Here is a 20622-nt window from a genome sequence, read left to right as displayed (position 1 = left end):
TTTTGCTTATTAGAACTTTCTGGAATTTTTTTTCCTGAGTATTTTGATTCACAGTTGATTGACTCCATGAATATGGAACCTGTGGATATGGCGGGCTCACTGTATTTACCAAGATATTCAATTGTCACCACTTAACTCCAGGACATTTTTGTCACCCCAGGAAGAAATACCCTGGGCCCACCAGCAGTCACTCTGCATTCCCCTTCTGCCTCTGACAACCTCAACTCTACTTCTGGTTTCTATGAATTTACTTGTTATGAACATTTCATACAGGTGGAATCAAACAGTGTGTGGTCTTTGTGACTGGCTTCTTTCATGTCACATGTTTTCAAGGTTCATCTGTGTTGTAGCACACATCACTTCCATTCATTTTTACATTTTATTTATCTGTTCATCAGTTGATGGCTCCTTTGGGACACAGAGAATAAGGCTGCTATGAACATTCATGCTCAGTTCTTTGTTTGAATGTGTGTTTTTATTTATCTTGGGTAAATAACTATGAGTGGGATTGCTGGGTCATATGGTAGGTTTATGTTTAATTTGTTAACAAATTGCCAAAATGTATTCAATAGCAAACTCCGGGAGCTGGTGATGGACAGGGAGGCCTGGTGTGCTGCAGTCCATGGGGTCACAAAGAGTTGGACACGACTGAGTGACTGAACTAATTCAACAGCAGTTGTGTCATTTTATGTTCTTGCCAACAAAATAGAAGATTCCAGTTTTTCAAACCCTTGCCAACATTTGTTATTATCTGTCTGTTTATTATATGCATTCTAAGTGTTCTGAAGTGGTACTCCATTGTGGTGGCGTGGTGGCTGCTTCTCTTCTGTAACAGCAAGGCATTTGTAACATGGCTACATGCACAGATGAAATATACCACAAGCTTGTGGCTGAAATGGCTACTGATGTGGGTTATATGACCTACCTTCTTTCTGCTAACAAACTGTTCACTGATGTGGGTCATGCAGTGTTGTGAGCTGTTTGAGTGCGTCTTTATTTGCTTTTCTCTTTGTAATACTATAAATTTATTTCATTCATTTACAAGCATTATTCTGAGCAAAGGTTTTATATAGGAATCCATGGCACGAAAAAGGTTAAGAACCTCTACCCTAGAGAATCAATCATGAATGAAGAAATTACATACAAGGTTTTACTTGTATAAGAAACTATGTGTCTGTAAAGAAGGGTCATAACTTACATCACATTTTCAGAAAGTCCCTGATCGTCCCAGAAGAGATATAGAAGGTAATTTATTATTTTTATCAATCCAAGTTACTTTGATGATTTCTATAAATAGACAGGTTTGTTCTCTTGTCATTTCATGCCAAAACTAACCACCAGAGACTGGAATACTAAAGCAGACCAAAAGGACCAAGGAGTGCAGCCTCAGTATGATTCTGCACCATGGCAGCTGGTACCAAGCAACAATCTCAGAACCTGGAAACCCATATACCTATACAGGAATTCACTGCTACCAGCCTGCAGATTAGGCAAATGACACTGAGAAATTTTAAGAGGTTTCTGTGTATCAAATAAATACTGAACATAAATTGTAACACAGGAATGGCTATCCAAAAACAGGCTTAAAAATTCTCTAACTGCAGAAGAACAAAGATAAAATCAAGCCATTTCCCAAAATAGTTCTAAATAAGGAAGATTGACTAATAAAAAACTGTAGGCCATCATAATCTACTGTTATTTTTTGCATAAGTGAATTTAAACATTTCTTACCCTTTCAATACTGTGCTGCAAACGTAGTTTCATCCTGACAACTTCCTGTTGTCGAAAAAGCTCTTTAAGTGGATCTGACAGTGAAGGTGGGGGTGTAATCTAATTAAAAAAAAAAAGTTGAAAATATTAGATTACATTTACAATAATCAGCTATTTCTATAAAATTAAAACTTTGTAGTGCAGAACGTAATGAAAACATAAATTCTTACGTTCTTTGAATTAAATAATACAGTAAGTAACAATTTCACAACTGGTTGTTACTTTTCAATTTCAACTCTTTGAAAGAAAGCAAAACATTACACATTTGAAATGCTCTGAAAGAAAGCAAAACGTACACATTTTACGTCTGAGGCCACAGCAAATCCCAAAGAACAAATGAGGATGGAGGGAGTTGTTTGTCGCAGACACGTTTTAGAGCGTCAGTATGTGACAGTTCACAGAGAGGGAGGAAGGAATAACACACACACAAAGACACCACACAACAGTCCTAAAGATGATGGCAGTCTGAGTGTACAGTAGGTAAAGTCTCTCCGTAGACATGATAAAATCCAAACACAAAACTGCAGTCTTATATTTAGTGAATTAACTTTTATAAAAATAGATGAAACTGTCTTTTAACAGAGCTGTGGTTTTCAAACTTCATTACAAATGTGATATCTCACTTTGTGTATCTATTCTCCAAAGAGCTTATGGTAGTTCACCTCTGATTTGATCATTATCATGAACTGTGCTTTTTGACAGATGCTGGAGCTTAAGAAAGCTGACTCAGTCTCGAGCACACTCTTGAGCGTAAATACAGAGACACCCAAGTATGGCAGCAACTGTCTGTGACCCCTGCATATTCTCCCTCTGCCCCCAGTTTTTATTAACTGTCAACATACTCGAGTGAAGAAACAAAGGTTTCTCAGAACATCCTGGCACAAAGCAATAACTTTGGGGGACTCTTTTGGCAGGGGCACAAGGAGATACTGACATGTGGCTGCAGGGACAGTGCAGTACTATACCTGAAACACTTGCCGAAGACGCAAAACTGGACCTAATCAAGACTCTATAAACAGTAAACAGTTTACCACCACTAGGATTCAATCAGTTGAGTCAATGCAGACTATTCTATAAAACAGCTTATTGGGACTGATCATTTTTCAGGTCTCTAATTATACATTTGATTTGTGTCTTAAAACTTCTTTAAATTTAGTAAGAGGCAAGAGTACACTTTGGTGCTATTATTTCAGTTTTGAAAAGTCACACAGGTGATCCTTCAAGTGGCACAGGGAAAACACCTCCTCCTTTGAGACTGGAGTGTCAGAGAAGGCTTCTCTGAGAGGGTCATGCCCGAGCTCCACCTTAAAGGAAGAGCCAGAGTAAAGAGTTCAGAGAAGTTAGTTGTGGGGGAAAAGAGAAAGGAGGGAGGGAGCTAATTCACACAGGACAGAACAATACGATCACTGCCTGAGACAAGCAGTCTGGTGTCAGGAGGCACCTACAGGCAGGCCTGAGTTCCTGGAGCATCAAGTGTGAGAGCAGAGAGGGCAGTATGGAGAGAGCAGCAGGGCCCAGTACTACAGGTTGTAGTCTACCCTGCACACTGTGCTTCTCCAGGCGTGACTCACAGAACGCTGGGTCCACAAACATGGTTTACAGGAAATGGTCCGAGAACAAGTGAGGTTGGGAAACACTGTGTATGGATACACACACACACACATACACACACACACACACACATTTATTCACATATCTCATAATTAACAAATTAAATTTTAATAGTTTTAGGAATCCTACAGTGAAGAAATCTATTTTTTGATTAATGATGTTTCCCAAACTTATTTGGTCATGAAAAATATCCCTCTTTCCCCACTGAAGAAGGTATTTAATTAACACGCTGTGGATCACATTATGTGTAACACATTGGGGTAAATTTCATATGTAATAGGGAACCAGGGAAAGGTCTTAATAGCTCACAGCTGTACTGGAGAACAGCTATTGGGGGACGCGACTATAAGCAAGGAATGAAGGAAGCAGGTCACTGCTGCACTGGTGTGAGAGGGGGAGGCAGAGAAAGGGATGGGGTCTAAAACTGTGGGTGACTGAGGATAAAAAAGAGGGAGCAGCTGAGGACTCACAGGACTGGATGGCTGCTAACAGAGACTACAAGAGGGGACCTGAGGAGAGAGAAGCAGGTTAGGGGCAAGTTCAGTGCTGAAATGTTGAGTAGACCAGCTAGTATAAAAGAAGCCAAGGAGAGAGGTTTGTGCAGAATATACAAATCTGGGAATTCTCAAAATACATGCATCTGTAGAGAAGGAGTATGTGGAGGCTTTTTGAGGACACTTTCCCTCTGCTTTCTCCTCATCTTGTCCTATGTTGTGGGACATTCAGAAGACATCCAGAAGCAGGTAGAACACAGTTACGGAAGTCAGTAGTGTATTCAGGGTTGAAGACAGAGGCAGGCATCATTCCCTAAGGGACCTGCAGTGTCCCAGCCCTTCATAAGATTATAGCTCAAAGGGAGAGGCAGGCCTGTAAACAGTTAACTGTAACATCCTGGGTAGGTTTAAGGAAGATATAAGCAATTCTGTTCCGACAAGATCCTGCCCAGAGTGACATCACAGCTCACTCGATGACGGAAGAGGAGAGAAAAATGGCCCTGGCGAAGCATTGCATGTAGAGCGAAGAGCACAGCCAAAGGACCCAGGCAGTGAGCAGAGACTCCACAGAAGAGGGAGCTCGGTGTGGCTGAAAGGCTGAGTGACTCGGACAAGTGGTGAGATGATGAAGCAGGAGTGGGGAGATGGGTCAATCGGCTGCTGTGCTCAGATGTGGGTTTTTTTATGTGTGGCCAATGGGGAGCCAGCAAATCACAGCTGAGATACTTCAACAAGGAAACAGCTTTTTATTGTTTTTAAAGAGACATAAGTTTAATAACAAAAGGAAAGTGCCAAAAGAAAGAAACTAGGAGAAGGAAGCAGTGGAAAAGTTGCTGCAATGCTGAAGTGAGAGATACTGACAAGGGCCCTGGGACAGGCAGCAGAGAACGTCGATTCTGGAATGAGTCCTCAGATCTAAGGGATAGAACCAGGTTAACTGATGGGTTTCTACTGTGGTGTCACCACCAATAAATAACGTATTTCTCAGGGAGTGGTTGGGGGGTCCTGTTCCGAGGTCTGAGGTCAGAGTGGGTGCCATTAGACCTGCCTTCTGGAAACAGAGTTGGAGGCCAAGGCTCCGCAGCAGCTCAAGATAACCATCCCCACCCCACCCCCCACCAGGGTCTGCTCCCCACCTGAGGCTCCCACAGGTGCAGGCAGTCACTGCACTCACCTCAGGGCACCTGCCTGCTCTCCTCAATTCTACTTCCCGCACACACGCAGGCACAGCTCCTGACAACTCCCACCTACGACCCTCCTGGAAAACCCTCAGGGTCAGCATACTGGGAAACCAAGCCTGGGACATGTGCCTGAGGTCATTTAACTGACTGTGCCCAGGAGGCGCCTGCCATCTGATTCTAGAGATGACATGGCTCGACAGGACATTTTGGGACTAACTGTGCGTTGAAGGCTGCTGAAACCACAAAAAGAGACAGGACCTCGCTGACTGAAGAATTAACTCCTGGAGAACTTTGATGTTTAAGGGGTTGGTACAAGAGCCGTAAGAAGACAGAAAAAAATTAGTGAGGTAAGAGAACCAGAAGAGCACACCATCATGAAAAACCAGGAAGGGGAGGAGTTTATGAAGAACCAGATGGTCATGAAGTCGAACGTGACAGAGAGCAAGCAGAAAGAAAAAGGGAGAGGTCAAACAATGAGTCAATTCGGAGCTCATGGGGGATCTCTGCCAGTGCACACACAGTAAGAGCATGAACAGGAAGTGACACAGAGGGGACACTGGGCACAGATCACTCTCTAAGGTGCGGTGTGAGATCACTCACTAGGCGTGACCAAGTGCCACAAGCAAGGGATAACTTTTTTCTCCCTAGGATGGAGACCCAAATACGTTCAGTTGATGGGTAATGGCCACTGAAAAGAGAAACTGTAAATATAGTAGCAAGGAGTGTTCTCATACAGAAAGGTTCCAAAGAAGGCTGGAGGGAATGGAATCAAAACGACAAGGAAAGGAGTTACCCTTCAGAGAAATAAAAGCATTAACTCCTTATGGTTGAAAGCAGCAGCGGGTAAGGAACAAAATACCGAGGACCACTGCTGTTCAATAAGGCAGCACAGACCACACACGACTCCTGAGCACTGACTGATGCATGGCTGGTCTGAACTGAGATGTACTGCAAGCCAGCCTGGTTTCAAATACTCAGCACCAAAAAAAACACTTATGTAGACTATCTCAAAAGCTCTTCTATACTGATTATATTTTCACATAGAATTGTGGGTATATTGGGTGAAATATTAATTTCACCCATCTCCTTTTACTGTTTAAAACGTCAAAAGTCAAATCACTCAGTCGTCTCCGACTCTTTGCAACCCCATGGACTACACAGTCCATGGAATTCTCCAGGCCAGAATACTGGAGTGGATAGCCTTTCCCTTCTCCAGGGGATCTTCCCAACCCAGGGAATGAACGCCGATCTCCCGCATTGCGGGCAGATTCTTTACCAGCTGAGCCACCAGGGAAGCCCAAGAATACTGGAGAGGGTGACCTATCCCTTCTCCAGCATATCTTCCCGACCCAGGAATCAAACTGGGGTCTCCTGCATTGCAGGTGGATTCTTTACCAACTGAGCTATCAGAGAAGTCCCCATTAAAATGTGGTTACTAGAAAACTGAAGACTACACACGTGACCTCCATCACATTCCTACCAATGGGGCTCTCAGTGTATGTCAAGCGAGGCTACTTACTGTGGGTATGCAGATCTTGCTTAAGGGGTTTCCGTCCAGGAGATACGACCCATTAAACGTCACGTATTCATCATAATACTGAGGTGCCTGAGGGATCACACTACATAACAACTTGCGCTTTTCTTCAATCTTTTTTCTTATGTGCAAGTATTCAAAATAGGGATTTGCGCGCTCTGAGCTGTATGGCTGAATCTCATCGAGCTTCAGCGAGTCTACAATGGCGGCCAGGGACTGCTGGGTTTTCTCTTTTGCTTGCAGCAGAGAAGGACTCACTTGCACCGGCTGAGGCACCCGGGACACTTTCCTTTTCCGCGGGTGGTGAATCTGAGGGTCGTCCTCCTCAGTTAATCTTATTCTTCCTCGAGGGGACGCAGACTCACTGTCTTTGTCTGGCAACAGTGCACAGCTGGCCAGAAGCTGCTTGCTTTGACTGGCTCCTGTGTTTCCTTTGTTTCTGGTCATCCTTTGAGGGATCTGGCTTTCAGGTTTATCATCTTCAGCACTTTCCTCTAGTTCTACTTTAACTAAGTGTCCGTATTTATGCATTTCTGGTGGAGCCGATGGCTGTGGATGGTTCTCCAGACTCGATAAAGTACTTTGTTGTGACTCCTCATCCTCGATGGAAAGCAAACACTTCTCACTTTCAGGACAATGTTTTGGATTATCTGGTTCACTCAGGTTTCCTTTTGGCACCCCTGCATTCATTTCACATAAATCAGAATCACACTTATCATTTAAGTGAGTCAAAACCAAACTCTCCAGTTTGTTTTCCTTTTCATGTGAAGTATCCTGAGTATCAGAAGTGCTTTTTTCAGCCTCATGGCCACTGGAAGACTTAAACATTAGCTTGCTAAATGCATAATGAGGATTTGGCTGGGAAGACCCGTCACTTCCATTAAAGTCCTTTTCTGATGGCAATACTGGCAAAGTACTAGCTTTCTCAAAATTTGGTGCTGCTTCTTCAACAGTGCTTTCAGAGTACACTGGGACAAAGGCATCTGTCTTCTGAACGTCTGTTAGGACAAAAGTATTTTCCATATCTTTTGTAGGTTCAGTATCAGTATCCAAAACAGAACTGATCATTTGAATTGCATTTTTCTGCTGTAGAATACCTGGTTCTTGAGTGGTGACATAGGACAAAGAAGTATGTCTGGGAATAGATTCAGCATCTGAAAGTGATTGGCTATGCGAAGAGCAAGGTTGCTGGGAAGGAAGAAAGGACGCTGGATCCTGAGCACAAGTGTTTGCCGGCAATTCAGTCTGGTGCACGGACACAAAATCAATACTCTGTTCTCTCAATACTTTGTTTTCAGGATTACAAAAACCCTGAACAGAAGAATCTTGATCAGGTGCAGCAGAATTTGGGCAGCTAAAGTCTCCGGTGTTTAACGACTCCATCTCCCATGACTTACTTTGGATCACACCAACCTGATTAGAGGACTCTAAGTGCACAGGACTGCCCATCAGCACGCCCAAGGGAGCAGTGCCCTTGATGACATTTGTATCAGTAGAATTGTATTTGCTGTTTATAGATCTAGTTGGAGAGGCTGCAAAACTGGAATGTATGTTAGACACGCTCAAAAGTTCTCTTTCAGGCACGTTGGAGGATACCTCAGATTTGGGAGAAGGACAAATCTCTCTTGGCACAGCTGAGCCATCTTGACTGCCCTCTTCTGATATTGTTTGGAATTGCTTTGTATGTTCACAAATGACAGAGGGCATGCTACATCTTCGGGCTTCTGCAGCTGATCTCCCTTCATTTGTAACTAGTTTAGCATCTTCGACAGAAGATGCCCGGAGATGGGAGGTCAGAAGCCTGCTAGCATACGATGCTTTAATCCGCTCTGATAGATCAGTCAGGCTATCCAGCTCCCTGTCATGAAGGGCAGGAGATTTAGCAACTGGCAAAAATGGTGACTGGGAAAAGGACATTTGGGAATCCGAACCCTCTAACATAAAGTCTGAGTCATACTCAACTGGAGGCCTTGGGGTTGTCATTGTAGTAAGGCAGGAATCTTCTGAGCTAGCCACTGAAATCAAGGAGACAGACCTGGAGCTGAGACCTGGCTTTTCACTTTCTGATCTAGGAGACCTGTTCAAGCTATTATCTGAAACAAAGGATGACTTGCCTAAACTCATCGTATTTTTGGTGTCCACAGATTGGGATCTATTACTTACAGCATCTTTACAGTGTTTCTCCTTAGTGTAAGTATCAGTCAACTCAGAACTCTTTGATCTAGTAAGTTCTTTATTTTTGGACTCAGCTAGTGCATGCTTTGTTTTTTCTTTATCTTTTACTTTAAGTTCTAAACAACTGCGATTTCTCAACCGTTCCTTTTCTTTTTGCTTAATCTTTTCCTTGTGTTTTCTGTGCCACTGCTCTATTTCCAAGTCTTTAAGGCTCAGCATCCGTTCAAAGCTGGTCTGCATTAAGTCGTCATTCACAAGCCTCTTTTCTTTGGGCCGAGTATCTTTTGATGCTGGTGATGACTTAGGTTTAGGCTTATCTGCTTCAGATTTTAGTTTGAGTGAACTACTCAGAATTTTATCCTTATGTTTGTCTCGTTCTTTATATCTATCTATATCTTTTTTATCTTTTTCTTTTCCATCAGGAGTTCTCAAAGGTTCATCTTTTGTTTTTTCTTTGAGAGAGAGAGTTTTTTCATGTTGTGCTTTATTACTGTCTGTTATACTTGACTTTCTCTCTTCCTGGAAGTGTTTGGAATTACTTATATTTACACTGTCTCTAGATTTGTCCTTTTTATCTACCTCCCTATCTTTTTCTTTATTTTTGCTTTTTTCTGATTTAGTATAGTCACTATTATCTGATGGCTTGTTTTTTTTTTCCATCAAGTGCTTCTCTTTGCTCTCTGCTGGATGTCTCTCCTTCTCAGGTTTTTCTTTGTCATGTTTCCTATCCATCTTTTCTCTACTTTTATCTCTGTCATCGTTTTTTTTAATGGTAGTAATGTTTTTTAGCTTCTCACCTTCTCTATGGCATTTTTCTGTGTGATGTGAATATAGCTTGTCCTTTTCTTTTATTCTGTCGACACATTCACTAGGATCTAATCTGTCTTTCTCTGACTTATGCTCATGTTTTATCTTCTTCTCTTTTTCAGAATTTTTTCTGTCAGCCCTCTCAATGTCCTTATCTTTAGTTTGAAATCGTTTCTCAGATTTTTCCTTACTTTCTTTCATATGCTTTTCAATTTCTATTTCCTTTTCCACTGAATGTAACCCTATAGTCTCTTCAGTGGCACTTACACCTAAAGAGCTGAATTCTGTTTCTTTATCTGTAAGTACGTTCTCTCTCTCATCTTTTAAATCTTTTATTTTTTCCTCCCTAAAAGATTTCTCACTTTCCTTTTTAATCTTTTCCCGTTCTTCTTTAAAGTTTCTCTCTTTGGAGATATGCTTTTCCTTAGTTGATTTATCATCTTTTATGTTTTTCTCCAACTTTGACTTTTTTTCTAACGTTAGGGACTCATGTTCCATACTTAAAAATAGATCTTCGGTTTCATCACTTTTAAAAAAATTCTCTTTCCAAAACTCTCTATCAAATTCCACACTCCGTTGCAGCTCTTTAGTACCATCCCTACTTTTGTATTTTTCCTTTTCACCTTCAATTTCTTTTTTATGCTTTTCTTTTTCCCTTTCTTTATGTTTTAACTTATGTTTTTTTAATGTTTTACCCTCTTTATCCATTTTTTTCAGTGTGCAATCTGAATTTTCAAATGTTGGACTGTGATCATCATCTTTTATTTTGGCATTTGACTTTTCACCAAATTCTAAGTGGAAATCTTTATGATGTTTGTTTTTTTCCTTATGCTTACAAGATTTTACACTTGAACTTTCTGGCAAGAATTCAGATTCTATATTATCATACCGAACAAGATCAGGCTGTAATGACATTTCAGAACTTCCTGGTGATAAACAGGTTTTAGAATGTTCTTGTTTTAGTGGTGTTGACTGCTTTTCACTGAGTCCACAAGAATGTTTGGGAGATTTACCACTGGAAATATGAAATAAATGTAATGAAGTATCATCTTTCGGGCTAAAAGATTTCCTAAAATTCCCCTCATCTCTGGTCTTATCTGAACAATCTAGTGCAGTATTAACTGTCAAGTTTGTTACTCTGGTATTTTCTTTCCCCTCTTTTTCTTGCTTCAGCTCTTGGTTCTCTTTATTTTTGTTCTGGTTCTTTAATTTTCTTTTAACTTTGCCTTTCTGTTTGTGTTCATTTGAAACTCCATATTCCTTTTTGGTTTGAATATCAGAATTTGATGTTTCAGGGACAGAACATGGAGCAGAACACTTTTTGTTTTGAAGAATTTCTTCATCTGAACTTTCAGAACTTGAATACAAAACCCTAGATGGCTTTTGTTTTTTACTTTTAAATGATTTAGGATAGAAGGTTTTTTCCTGTTTTGCAAATAAACTACTCTTTTCTACTTCAGATTCATTCTCTTTTCGCAGTTCTTTCCTAAGAATATGCCTGTCATCAATCATTTTATTTATTTCCTCTTCATCATCATCTTTGAACTCATACTCATCAAGGGCAGATGGAAGAGGTGCTTTACTGGGAACTATCTGTTTACTTTCACAGATGAGAGAGTCTTTCTCTGTCTCAGAGTCAATATTTTCATCAATGCTGGAAGGATTTACAGATTGAGCCTCTTCAGAATCTAGAATATGAAAAAGAAAATCTCCTGTTAGTCAAGAGATAACTGTCAGGAAAATAATACTGAGAGAAAAACATAGCATATACAGCAAATACTTCAATTCTGAAAATTTTTCATATTTATATGTAAATAATACAATGGAAAAATATGTAAGAGCTTTGCTACAGTTTTGTGGAAAAGCTTCAGAGACTCTGCTTCAGTATGATACCTCATGACACCTGTAAAGCACACAATACACTGGATATACTATATATATATATAAACTAATATTAAAATGTATGAACAATATAATTAAAACTCCAAAAGGACTGGATTCAGGGAAACATTGGCTACTAATGTAAAAAATTAAAAAAAGAAATCATTTTGTGGCCATGCTATGTGGCATGTGGGATTTTAGTTCCCCAACCAGGGATCAAACTGGTGCTCTGAGATGGAAGGATAGAGACTTAATCACTGAACCACCAGGGAAGTCCCCTATAAAATTTTATATATATGTACATTTTCATATTTCCTGGAGAGAGATATTTAAGTAAAATTCTTTGATGCAGAAAAGATTAACAATCACTAACTTAAAAAGTTTAATAAAAATTAGTTTATTTTATATGCTTCAGAATTTTTTTTACTACTAAAAGCATAAATGATCAAATGATTCCCAAAAGGACAGAACTTGAATAAAGGTGAACGGTTGTAACTATACAAGAAACATGATTGTCAGCTTTACCACCTGTAAAAAAAAAAAAAAAAAAAGAAAAAAAGAAATATATCCCCCAATTACAAAATCAAGATTGTAACAGACTGATATATAATTTGAAAAAAGCTACTTTATTCTTTAGTCCTTTTATAGATTTTTTTCCTTCCTAGTTGGGCATCTTTTCTTAGCTGAAATGTATGTTGTATGCATGGAGCCTGTAACTGAAAAGAAAACCCAGGCCTGTAAAATTAAAAGAAAACTGAAGACTCTAACCAAAAGAGGATAACATCAAACTTCACTTTTTTGGCTAAATATATAACAATATAAAGGTAATCAATTTATTTGAATACATCAAGTTTCCCCTAAAAGTGATCTAGCTCTCAAATATTCTTTACCTGGAAATTCAAATTGCAGACGCATTTTAGAGTGTCTGTAAGGTTCTGAGCACTGGACAAGAGCTCTGGAGAGATGTGGAGAAGATGTGGTAATATTCTAATACTATTAAGTGCCAGACACATGGAATTAAAAAAAAAAGAACATTTCTGGAATGACAATTGCTTGTAAGCGTAACTCCATTCCCAGTTCTTAACACTGCAATACAAAGCATCAAACTGTAGAACTTTATGATGCAAAAAAGGGAACAACTGTTTTGGAAGTAGTATTTGTTCTGCTCCTCAATTAAATAAATACAAGAATATGTACTTATATGACAGGTGTTATTTTCCTTGTTGGCACCTTATTTACAATTTGTTCTTGAGGACTTTTCTCCCCTTGCAGTTTTTAAGGAGTTGATGTTTTATGGTTTGTATACAACTATTCTATTTATATTTTTTCCCATTAGGTAAGTTTAACTGGAAACTGGGAATGATTTTTTCCCTTGTATATTCCTTAACACCTCAAGTCAACACTAGAATCAATCTTAAGTAAACATTTAGTATGCTTCTCTAGGCACAAAGTGCTCAGCGGGAGGTGTGATGTGATGAAAAGAACACAGCTCTGCAGAGTAACAGTGACTCAGCCTGATGATGGCTCAGATGGCTGTTGGCACCCAGTTTAAAGGGTGCAGGTACCCTTCTCCAGTCAGTACCTGGGAAAGGGGAGCAGGCTTCTCACAGCAACAGCACCGAATGGGGTGGGAAGGATATTAGGAACTTCAGGCAGACTTCAGGGTGTGAAAACAACTAACGTAACAAAAGGCAGCTCAAACACAGCATGCCCCATTTCATATACAGCTTTTTTTCATTCAATAGTTGCAGACATTTTCTTTTAAAGTTGCATTTTCTTTATTACTGTTTTTCAGGGCTGCATGTTACACGGAGTTAATATGTAATCACGATATACCATGACGACAGTGTGGAGTTACCCCGGGAGGAGGATGGCAGCCTGGCTCTGGTCACTGAGTTGTACCCGCCCACCAGGCTCGATTCTCTGCATGCGGGCTCTCAGTATTGCCAATCAGAACCCTGTATGGCTCTCCTAAAGCTGGCCAGTCTGGGACCCCAGCGATGACTCTACTTCTCTGTGATGCCATTCTGCTGGCAGACCAGGTTCAAATCCCTTTTCTTCCCTAAGGAGTCCTAAACCTTTTTGATTTACTTTACCCAGGACTATGGATAAAGCTGGTTTTGGAATTCTGGCGCAGTAGTAAAAACAAACATGTTTGCTCCACCTCTCTTAGGATAGTGAGAAATTCACCTAAGAATCCAAATCCTCAAGCCCCTGTACTGAAAATGGCCATGGTCATTGTGATACGACACCGTTTTCAATTTGTTTCCAACTTTTTCGTTTTTACTATCTATTTAGTTACTAGATTTGAATTTGTATTTAAAACAGTTTACTGAATTATTTCTGATAAAAAAGCTCCTTAAAAAAATACTATGTTTATCATCTCAAGAATCTTCTTTGGGAAATTAGGGAGACAAGTGAGAAATAAGCAATCACTAAAGCATTAAATTTTTCATTAAAGCATTTTGTTACCTGTGAAAAAGTACTAAATAACAAAACTTAATTGATTAAAAATGCAATACATTTGAAAGTTGCTCTTGTACATCTCAAGGCCTTATTTGGAAAATAGTTTTCCTGAAATTGAAATCATGGAGATGCAGTAAGCAAAATCCAGATTTTGAGAAAAATTACCAGGCAAATGATTTTTTCAACAACAAAAAATTACAAGAACAAAAGAATGGAAGGGGATATTTACATGACACAGTGAATTCTCAAAATCTAATTCACACACTGTGTACTATAATCTACTCCTTTCTTGATAAATTCTTCACAAATATCTCTGACACCTTGTTCTAAAGTATGACAATTGCTCGTTGCTGTCACTTGGGAATTTTTCATCAAAATCTGAATGTCTGTATTTTCCTCTTAGACTTTTTTAACCTTGCACTTTAGTTGCAAATGAAATTCTAGGTTCAAAACAGTTTTCATACAACGTTGAGCCTGAAGCTGCACCCATCTTCTCACAAAAGCTTTTAAGAACAAGAAATCAGTCACTCTGACTCTGATTCTGTGCCTCTGATTCTGGAAGTTTGTAAAATTTTAAACAATCTTTATCCTTGAAGTCGTGATGTAACTTGATGTGGGGTTTTCCCTTTCCATGCTTGTTTTTGCTTTGTACATTCCCTTTTGATCTATAAATATCTTTCTTCAGTTAAGAGACATCTTCAACTAAAAAAATTATTTTCTTCCCAACAATTATTATTCTTTGTAAAAATAATATTGGATATGCTGGGTACGGTTTTTTTTAAACCATTTTTCTCATATTCCCAATGCATTTTTCAATGTTTTATGTGTTGCCCTTCTCTTAGATCTCAAATTAGATCTTCAGCCATGTCCAGTTTATTCTTTAACTCTATATGGAATGCTTACTTTCAGTAATGAAAAACATTTTGAATTTCAAGGACTTTCCTGGCCAACTTTTTCAAGGTGGCCTTCTGTTAGGGTTATTGGATTGACAGCCCCCACCATCATCCCAGCGTCTCCAAGCGCACTGAGAACTTACCCTTCTGCTTCCTACGTAATTTTCATTCTCCAGATCAACTGCTGTGCTTGTTCATTTTGGCCCTTCTTGTTTGTCTTTCAGTTGATTTTCCTCAACTCTCTGGATTTCTTTTCATACTGATAAATGGAAAAACTGGTTCCTTCAGCAGTTTAATGGAGGACCTCTACAGCAGGCATCCCCTGCATGTGTGCTCCTTGGTCCCTCGAACCGCAGTCTGTTGCTTAGAATGCGCCTGCAACAGGCTGGCTCTGAACTTCAGAGCCCCCGGGGCTCCACTGGGAGGGATATTTGAGTTGTTGCTTTGCTCCGCAATACTCTCCTAACCACAACCAGTATACTGAACCTGATTACATAAATATAACTTACATTCTAGTCAAGGAAGTAACATTAGAAAAAAAACACCGCATTTTAGGAAACATATCTTTATAGCTTCCATATCCCTAAATTGATTGTAAAATGCAGTCTAGAGACAGGAAAATAAAATATTGGGTAATTTTATACAGCTTATTCTAAATCTCCATTTCTAAAACTCAATTTAAAATAAAATAAAATAAACCTCAATTTTCCTAAGTAAAGGTTAGTTATTTTAATTTTACTGTATAGGAAAAAAGTAGTCATGTTTAGTACATTTATTTGGAAGTAAGTATGCTATATGGGAATATATTTTCACTGTATTTCTACAGTAACAGGTACAGGTAAAGGAGTTACAGCAAAGAATTTAGGGGTGAGCTGGGGAGAGAAGAGAGTATAATCAATAGGTGAAAACACTATGTCTAAAAGCGAAATTGACATAAAAAGTAAAACCAAGTACCACACCACTCTGTACACTCCCTTAGTTATACATGGCCTTTCTACCAACGTATCAGTCACAAAAAAATGAAGTCTATAAAGTATAAATTAATCAAGATTGTCCCCCTCTGAAAATATGACTGGTATCACTACAAAAAATTTGATGTCACTAAAGGAAACTGACAAAAATCACCCAGTCTCGGCTATTCCATCAATACGTGTGTGTATATATATATATGCATATATATATTTATATATATATTACATGGAGGTCCTTTAAACCATGAGTAGGTAAAACAGGATGATATAGCTAAGGCTAAACTCATTTATTCGTATACATACAATATTTTAAGTCAAAGGTCTTTTTTAAGAGTTCTGCCCAAATGTACCCTTCAGAGAGTTTTAGTCTTAAATATTCAGCAATATCTCAAGGACTAAAATAATGTGACAGACTCACTTTAAGTTGCTAGGCACTGGTAGAAATGCAGTTTATAAGACAAACCATCAAGCTAATATATTTTTAACAAAAAATCGATTCATTCTGAATTTGCAATAAGCCATTTTATATATGTCGGGCAAATACACTTAAAATTTCTTGATTATATTTAGATAAACTTCAAAGAGAGATATTGAGATTATTATTTTATGTAACATAAAAATTTAAAGACATATTCATTTGCAGACATCCAAACAACATACCAGCTGTAGTCACAATTTCCCATTTACTTTTTTGATATATGAGTAAGTAAAAAATATAGAACTATGCAATTTTTATAGACACTACTAAAGAGCAAATGCTTATAATAAATGGTAATTTAGGTATAATAATTTCTTTCCCTTTTTCTCCACTTAACAAAATTTGACAAATAAAATTTTAAAAAGACACTCAATCTTGAATTTAAAACTCTTAAGCTTTAGAGTTAGGTTGATATAATGAATCTACATAAAACACATGATAAAACCTGTATTGATTTTAAAGTACTGGCTTTCAAATAAGAGAACTATAGAGGTTTTGGTTGTTTAAGATTCAGGTAGAAGTAGTTGGTGATATTTAGAGAAACGTGTGAAGAATTAAAACCAGAACTCTGTGTATAAAGTGTACCATATATATCACAAAACAGAGGAGAAAAAGCAGAGTATGCAAAACATGGTGACGGAATTTCTTTTAACTGATCACTAAAGAATATCTATTGCCTATTATGCTGTATGCTCAGCCCTCTGCACATCACATGCCTTTTCATTTCTTGTAAGCACCTATACCACAGTGATGGGTGAAGAATAAAAGTTGCTGAACACCAAGTACAGTGCTTACTCTATGTGACCTCTACCTGTAGTCTTTATGCTTCCAAGGTTAAAAGAAGCTTGTTTTAAAACTTCCTCAGGTGTGTCTTCTTCCTACTTACAATTAAATTGTTAACATCACATAATCCATTTAATAAAAATTTCTGGTCTATTTTGACTTATGTAATTGTTTTTTGTATCTCTTGATTTATTAACTGTTATAGTTCCATATCTGCATGAATGGTCATATTTTCATAGTTCCTGAAATATAAAACTGAGGATATGAGTTTAACAAATGTGACAATATACTTAGAATAGTTACAATCTTTTAACATTAAGAAAATAAAGCTTTGAGTTACTGGTCATTTTGTGTATTTTATAACACAGAAATGCACTCAGCAAACACCAGAGGGAAACAACGTATCCCTGTCTTTTTGGAAGTTTCTTAATCTGTCTCATGGTAGACTCTAAACACAGACTGCCTACTTATGATGGAGTATTTCCTTGCTTAATCTGAAGCATTCAAGTGAGCAAAGCTTATAGCAGTGGCTTAATAAATATGGCCGGATTACTGGCAGTCAAAGCAATGTAAGGAAAGGGTGAACAATTATTTTTAACAATGCCTGGCATTTTCAACTTTACCCGCTGGGCACTTTGTTTACATAATAAAACAGGGTCTGCAAACCTGCAGCAGAATCTTTGGCAATTAATGAGTGTCAGAAAGCATGAGGAGGGGCGCAGTGAGACACAGAGTCACCCACTTCTCCGTTACCGTAATTCTGGTTCAGGAGCGTGGTCTGGTTCTCTGTATATGACTCAGCTTTCAGCAGGTTAGCAAGAAGCAAATATCTGTAGCAAATCCTATTATCAGATAGAATTTCTGTCAGGATGGTAATATGGAATAAGACTGTGGAAAAAGGGCAGAGGTTAGGGGAAAAAAAAAACCACAGAATTATGCAGATTTAAGTGTCGTCGACTTGTATGCAAATCAGTTGTACTGACCAGGACATGAATTCCTCCAGCAATATCATAAATATCTGATGTGCATGACATAAAATGACTACTCAAGGAGGTTCACGAACTTGGGCCACCCTGCACATTGTTTATTACTAATCTGTGATGAAATGATGAAGTAACAGGCTTATATCAGAGGAAATCAGCGATGTCACAAGCACACTCTTGAGCTCATCGGACAGACACCTCTTGTCAGAGCATCCTCCTCTCTGATGAAAGAAGCCGTGCACTGGCGTTATGTTCTGGCACAAGCTCTGTGCCCTGGGGACCTGACACTCTGCAGAACAGTGCCTCTGAGCAGCACTGTCACAAAGCACAACACCTAATGGCATAAGCTGAACTCTAAAATGCTTCCTACAAAATGCCTTTTTATCTACTCCAAATTTAAGTTCTGAAATCCACAGCCAGTTATACTCTCTAACTTTGCAACACTTAAAGTGTATCTGTCACATGGATGACGTAACATACAAAATGAGTAACAATGCTGTCAGGCTTTACATGTACAAAAGTCTATGGGCAGTCAAATTAATACTCGATTAAATATTAATACATTCTGAATTTAGATTAGATGATGTTTAGTCTGACAAGGACCTCATGTAAATTAAACAATAAATTTGGGTATTTTCATCAGTCTTTTTCAGCAACTTCAAAATCTTTGTATGATACTTACGGATAATTTTTACTGATGATTTTTAAATCATTCCTTGAGGGATTTTGATCAAGCAATAATTCAGGCACATTCACCATGTGGAAAATAAGTATGCTGAAAAATCAATACATAGCTGATGAACACATGAAACAGTATCAGTGAAAATCAAAAACGGTTCTAAAAGATGTGCTTTACTCTAATGAAACATGTAAGTTCAAATAAAATACCTAACTTCTTCCATGGGAAAAATTTATTGCAGCACTTCTTTCTCACAGAAAGATTTTTAACCAAAGCTGCTTTTCACTGCTATTGTTTTCTGAAGAGACCAGGATTACAAAGTCCATAAGCATAATAAATGGGAGAATTTACATATCATATAAAATGTTTCTCTTCTTCAAATCTTATTTTCTTACTTTCCTATGGAAGCTACGTAATTCAGTTATTATAATCTTTATTTCATACAGCACAAAGATGTTCAACTGACTTTCAGTTTGCACCTGGCAGATGGATTTACAAATACTTTGAAATTAAAGAAGTGACAGGGGTTAGGAGATAATCATGTTAGTATCTTCATTTCCTTCACCAGCTATGTCCTCCGAGCTCACAGATGGCCCCTCCGTGCTGAAGCACCAGAGGAGACCTTGCTGTTGCCGGACCGGGTGTTCCCAGACTCACCCAGTCTCCTTAACGGACAAACTCAGTCTACAGGTTCAGTGACTCTGGATTTGTGGGTAATGGAAACTTCTGGCATAATCCCTAAGGCCCAATTACCCCTTCCTCCAATTAAACAAATATTTGTTAATGTTAATGTCTGTACCAAACACTTCAGTCTACATTTATTGGAGGGTGAAGGAGAGAAAATATACACAAAAAGGAATGTTGCCATCTTTATAATTCCTCCTATAGTTTTAGCTCCCATCATTACAATTCCCACTACTAAACACTGCTGTCAACCCTTTAAAAAACATGTTTGTCTCTCTCTATTCCTCCCTCCCCCATGTCTCTTCTCCTTATAATCAGCCCGCCTTTTGGATGGGTGATAGTCAAGCAGAAGCCTTGATCCTTTCCTTAGTGGAATACGAGAACAATCACTATTGCCGGCTCCTTTCAGAACTACTGAAAACATATCAGGCGTTTCCCCTAACATAACAATTCTTGAGAATTTCTTAGTATTTAAAAAACCCAATATCCTGAACCTTTTATGTGCTATTCACCTTAACTGAGTTTTATACAAAATTCCCCTGGAGAAGTACCTATTAAGTACACACTTAAAATTTTAGTCTTGTCCATTTTTTAAAGTCTGATATGGTGTTTTAAGTCATTTTTATTTTTTTTCTACAGGTCCTCCCTCTTTTCGTACAATCCAGCTGGGAGAAGACGCTGGGTGCAGCTCAGCACACTCCTCTGTCTGGGCCCCTCCTGCCAATGGCAGCAGGATCCGACCTAGAGGACTGAGGAGGGGAGCAGAGTGTCCCTTCAGCAGGAGGGCAGGCAAGGGTTTCATCCTCTTTCTAACTTAATGTTGGCAACTACTGATCCTCAATGCTCCCAGACATCAACTAACAGGGGGCTGCAAAGTGGTCAGTCTCTCTTGTCATTCTTTTAGCTGTATTAATCTTATAAGAAAACATTTCTTCTCATCATAATGAGGTTACCCAGTGGTAAGAGTTCATACAGGAATATGGAAGCAAAATAAATGATTGACTTTTCCCCCTTTTTTGCCGATTTTTTAAGATAACAAACTGGTTCTTTGGTGACCATGAATTAATTTAAAAATTCACCATGAAAAATTCATGAATTTAAACATGTTTGATGGGTTTCAAATCTTTGCAATTAACACCCTTATTGAAGCTCAAACTTTCCAATTTTTGGCTAGAGGGGAACAGTTCCAAGCTGTCTAAGGCCTTCTGACAAAACCTAAAATCTGAAATAAG

General features: G+C 38.6%; 1 protein-coding gene across 5 annotated transcripts in view; it reads right to left on the bottom strand.

The window, feature by feature from the left end:
- Positions 1–20622, bottom strand: part of ANKRD12 (ankyrin repeat domain 12) — a 102487-nt gene that overhangs the window by 6530 nt on the left and 75335 nt on the right. For 4 of the 5 annotated variants that reach the window (XM_070362008.1, XM_070362011.1, XM_070362010.1 and 1 more), the window contains 2 exons: positions 6576–11260; positions 1732–1830 (listed from right to left, as the gene is read on the bottom strand). In XM_070362008.1, the coding sequence (XP_070218109.1) occupies positions 1732–1830; positions 6576–11260 (4784 nt within the window). Of the gene's footprint in view, positions 1–1731; positions 1831–6575; positions 11261–14955; positions 18696–20622 lie in introns of those variants that run through there. The other variant, XM_070362012.1, reaches the window with a different exon arrangement.

This window comes from Bos mutus, chromosome 24 (genome assembly GCF_027580195.1).
Source record: "Bos mutus isolate GX-2022 chromosome 24, NWIPB_WYAK_1.1, whole genome shotgun sequence".
Taxonomy (NCBI): domain Eukaryota; kingdom Metazoa; phylum Chordata; class Mammalia; order Artiodactyla; family Bovidae; genus Bos; species Bos mutus.
This window is presented reverse-complemented; position numbering and strand designations above follow the sequence as displayed.